Source organism: Orycteropus afer, unplaced genomic scaffold (assembly GCF_000298275.1).
Source record: "Orycteropus afer afer isolate SDZICR_OR568_19922 unplaced genomic scaffold, OryAfe1.0 scaffold00244, whole genome shotgun sequence".
In the NCBI taxonomy this organism is placed as follows: Eukaryota; Metazoa; Chordata; class Mammalia; order Tubulidentata; family Orycteropodidae; genus Orycteropus; species Orycteropus afer.
In genome coordinates this window covers 2,857,965-2,861,408 of record NW_006921831.1, presented here as the reverse complement: position 1 = coordinate 2,861,408, position 3,444 = coordinate 2,857,965, and the positions used below count along the sequence as shown (strand labels likewise).

The 3,444-nt window shown below is 65.7% G+C and overlaps 1 protein-coding gene across 1 annotated transcript in view; it reads right to left on the bottom strand.

Annotated features, from left to right (window-relative positions):
- TRPM5 (transient receptor potential cation channel subfamily M member 5) overlaps positions 1–3,444 on the bottom strand; it is a 26,737-nt gene that overhangs the window by 10,206 nt on the left and 13,087 nt on the right. Inside the window, exons 10-17 of the mRNA XM_007949333.1 lie at positions 3,171–3,311; positions 2,911–3,034; positions 2,110–2,255; positions 1,705–1,817; positions 1,393–1,485; positions 1,040–1,301; positions 336–454; positions 53–185 (exon numbers count right to left, since the gene is read on the bottom strand). Of these exons, the coding sequence (XP_007947524.1) occupies positions 53–185; positions 336–454; positions 1,040–1,301; positions 1,393–1,485; positions 1,705–1,817; positions 2,110–2,255; positions 2,911–3,034; positions 3,171–3,311 (1,131 nt within the window). The remainder of the gene's footprint in view (positions 1–52; positions 186–335; positions 455–1,039; positions 1,302–1,392; positions 1,486–1,704; positions 1,818–2,109; positions 2,256–2,910; positions 3,035–3,170; positions 3,312–3,444) is intronic.

The window sequence follows — 3,444 nt, the reverse complement described above, 5'->3', positions numbered from 1 at the left end:
AGCAAGTAGGGGAAGGGTGGGGGAGGGAAGGGGAGGGAGGGGCTCGCCCCACCATCCGCTCCACGATGATGATCTTGGGGCCCAGCTGCTTGTGGACGGCAAAGATGTGGATCAGCCGAAGTGCGAACACCATGAAGTCGACGGCCAGCACCGAGCGGCCGGCCTCAAACACTGAGGGCAGCATCCTGGAGGGGAGGACAGCTGGGCTGCCAGGCGGCCCCAAGGACACACGTCCTGGCCACAGGGCGGCCAGAACAGAGCCCGATTCAAGAGGCACCAGCAGCTTCGCATGGAGGCAGCCTGGCTCCAGGCAGTTGCTCCCGCGGGGCACAGACCTGCAGGTGACACCGATGACAAACAGGAAGATGGCCACCATGTCACACTTGTTCCAGTTGTCCTCCACGTAGAGCGTGAACTTCTTCACCAGGTTCGTGTCCTCATCCGTGAAGAAGCCCTGGTGGAGGGGACACAGTGCCCTGAAGCTGCCCAGCCTCCACCCCAGGTGGGAACGGCCGTGCCCAGACCTGGCTGCGACCATGGGGCCAGGGCTAAGTCTGGGATAAGGCTGAGGACAGTGGGGACATTCAGTCAGGACTCACTACAAGAAGGGTGCAGGATCAGTCTGTGTTCAGTGTTTGCTTGCAGTCTGTGATCAAGGTCAGGGTTCAGACTGACTGGGGACATGGGCTCAGTGTGGAGGTGGGACCAGGGCTCTGTCTGCAGATGGGACCGGGGCTCGGTCTACGCCCAGGGGCCAGGCTGAGATCTGGAGCCGGGACCAGGGATCAGTCTGGAGGTAGGACTGGGGCTCCATGTGGAGGTGGGACTGGGGCTAGGTCTGCAGATGGGACCGGGACTTGGTCTATGCCCAGGGTCTAGGGCTCAGCCCAGGGGCCAGGCTCAGGTCTGGTGATGGGACCAGGCTCAGTCTATGTCCAGGGGCCAGGCTCAGGTGTGAGGGACAATAGGGGCCCCTTGTGCCGCTGCTTTCCCGAGCTGAGGAGCTAAGGCCATGCAGGCCGGCTGAGCCCCGACTGACCTGCCGGATCTCCTCCAGCACCAACGTGAAGACCCAGAAGTAAAGGGCCACCTCCGGGCCCGAGGGCCCCGTGGGTGGCGGCTGGAAGTCCACCAGCAGGACGTAGGTGAACAGGAGGAGGAAGGCGAAGTACATGACCACATTCCCCAGGAACACGGTCACGGGGGCGCTCCAGAACTTCTGCCAGCGTGGGAGCAGGAAGGCGGCCCACAGCCCGCGGTGCTCCTGCAGAACCCTCAGCTCTTCATGGGGCTCCTCCACCCTGGACCACAGAGGAGGCCCCGGCGGTGAGCGGGAGGCTGGGTGCCCCAGCCCTGCCGCCCGTGGACCCCCCGCCCACCGTGGCCCAGTACCGGCCGGCCGGGCTGTTAAGCAGGCTCCTCTCCATGTCCAGGCTGTCCAGCTCCCTCAGGGCTTCTGGGCCTGTCCTCAGTGGGGCCTCGTCTCTGTGGGGCATGGGGTGCTCAGGCCAGGGAGGTCCCCACAGGCACCCTTGTGGCCCCACACACCGACCAGCAAGGAGCCTGGTGGGTGCAATAAGAGGGACAGAGGCCAGAGTGCCACCCGCCCGGAGGCTGTGCCAGGAGGGCTGCGGTGGTGCTGGGCATGGGGCCCCCGGTGGAGACACAACCCCTCCCCGGGGAGCCCAGCGGCCTCTGGTGTACCTGAAGGTGAGGAGGGTGGTGTAGAGAAGGGCGGGGCAGATGAAGGCGCCCAACAGACGCAGGATGGGTGTGCCCGTGGCCATGTCCCCCCACCAGATCCGCGTCAGGAAGGCCTGCAAAACAGGCGGCCACTGCCCCACCGCCACACGGCGCTGCCCGGGCAGGACACCTGCCCCAGTGCCCGCTCCAGCCCACTGCTCTCCACCTGCCCTTGGGAGGGGCCTGGCAGGCAGATGCCCTCAGCTGAAAGCTAAGTGTACCAGGGAGGCCCTAGTGCAGGGCTGAGCCCAAGGCAGAGGGGAGCAAACTGAGACCCCAGGTGGGGCAAGGGGCTGGGGTGCCAAGGGGCAGGAGGTACAGAGGCAGGGGCGTGTGGGGGCCCAGTTCCACCCGCCGCCCACTCACCTGCACGCCGTCATTGGCAAAGAAGGCCTTGGCGTCAGCCTCGGTGGCCAGGTGCAGGCAGGTGGTCCTGCCCCAGCTGCGGTTCCGGCGCACCAGCAGCGCGAAGGCGTGGTCCTCGCTGTTGCTATAGCACTCGGAAAACAGCTCTGCAACACCGGAGGGTGCGGCCAGGCCGCCCAGCCAGTCAGCAAGCCCTCCTCCACCTCCCGAGCCGTCCCGTCCCCGTCCCCGGGCCCGCCCGCCTCCACCTCCAGGGCCCAGACCCACCACCACCTCCCAGGCCCTGCCCCTCTCTGCCTGTGTTTGGTCCTTGGTAGCACAGAGATTCATCCAGGGGGTCTGAGAACCTCTGGAGTTCCCCCCACACACACACGTGTCTGTCACCCACTTCCAGGATCCCTACCTCTAAATGTCCCTGCCCCCTGGCTGTGCCACACCCCCAATGTCCCCACATCCCTTAGTGTCCCCACCACCCCCAAGTGTCACTCACCCCCCGAGGGTCCCGACCTCTGAGTCCATACCCCCTTGTGGCCCCAGTCCTGAAATGTTGCTGTCTACCTGGGTGTCCTCAACCCTAAAGTGTCCCTGGTGCCCAAATGTCTCACGACCCTGGGTGTCCCCACACCCCGTTTCCCCACCCCATGCAGGACCCCATATCTGCCCGGTGTGGGGCTGTGTCATCATCACACACTCCCCCCCACGCAGGATTCCAGGGTCCCCTCCACCCCAGAAGAAGCCACTGCCTTGGTAGGCTTAAGGAGCAGAAATAGGCAGGGACCCCTTCAACCCTGCCCCACTCACCCAGCGCCAGCTGCTCATACTTGGCTTCCCGCATGGTTCGAGCCACCTCAGCCTCCGTCTCCAGGTGGGACATCTCTTTGAGGATCTTGCAGGCAGCCAGTGCGGCAGCTACGCCCTCCTGTCCCTGGGAGACCTCGTCTGAGGTGGGCACCCCTCCCTGGCACCTCCAGGTGTCCCCCCCTCCTGGGATCCCCAGGGGAATGCTCTTGGTGTGAGGCTAGGAAGAGGCCCTGCCCGGTGCCAGCGGCCATGGCACTCACCATGGCCCAGAAGTAGGTGGCCATCTCATGGCGGTTCTGCAGGACAGCCCACAGGAACAGGTCCCGCCAGGGGTCCTCGCTCCTCTGGCTCAGGTCCAGTGGCCACTTGTGCCCTGTGGGCCGTTTGGCCAGACCCTTATCCTGGAGAGTAAAGACACCAGCCTCTGTGCTGGGGCCCCTGCCAGGGCCCTGGATCCCGCCCCCCCCCCCCAGCCTCTCCTGCCTCTCCCTGGCCCCCTGCCACCTGCCTGCAGCCCCTCACTGCCTGCCCCTG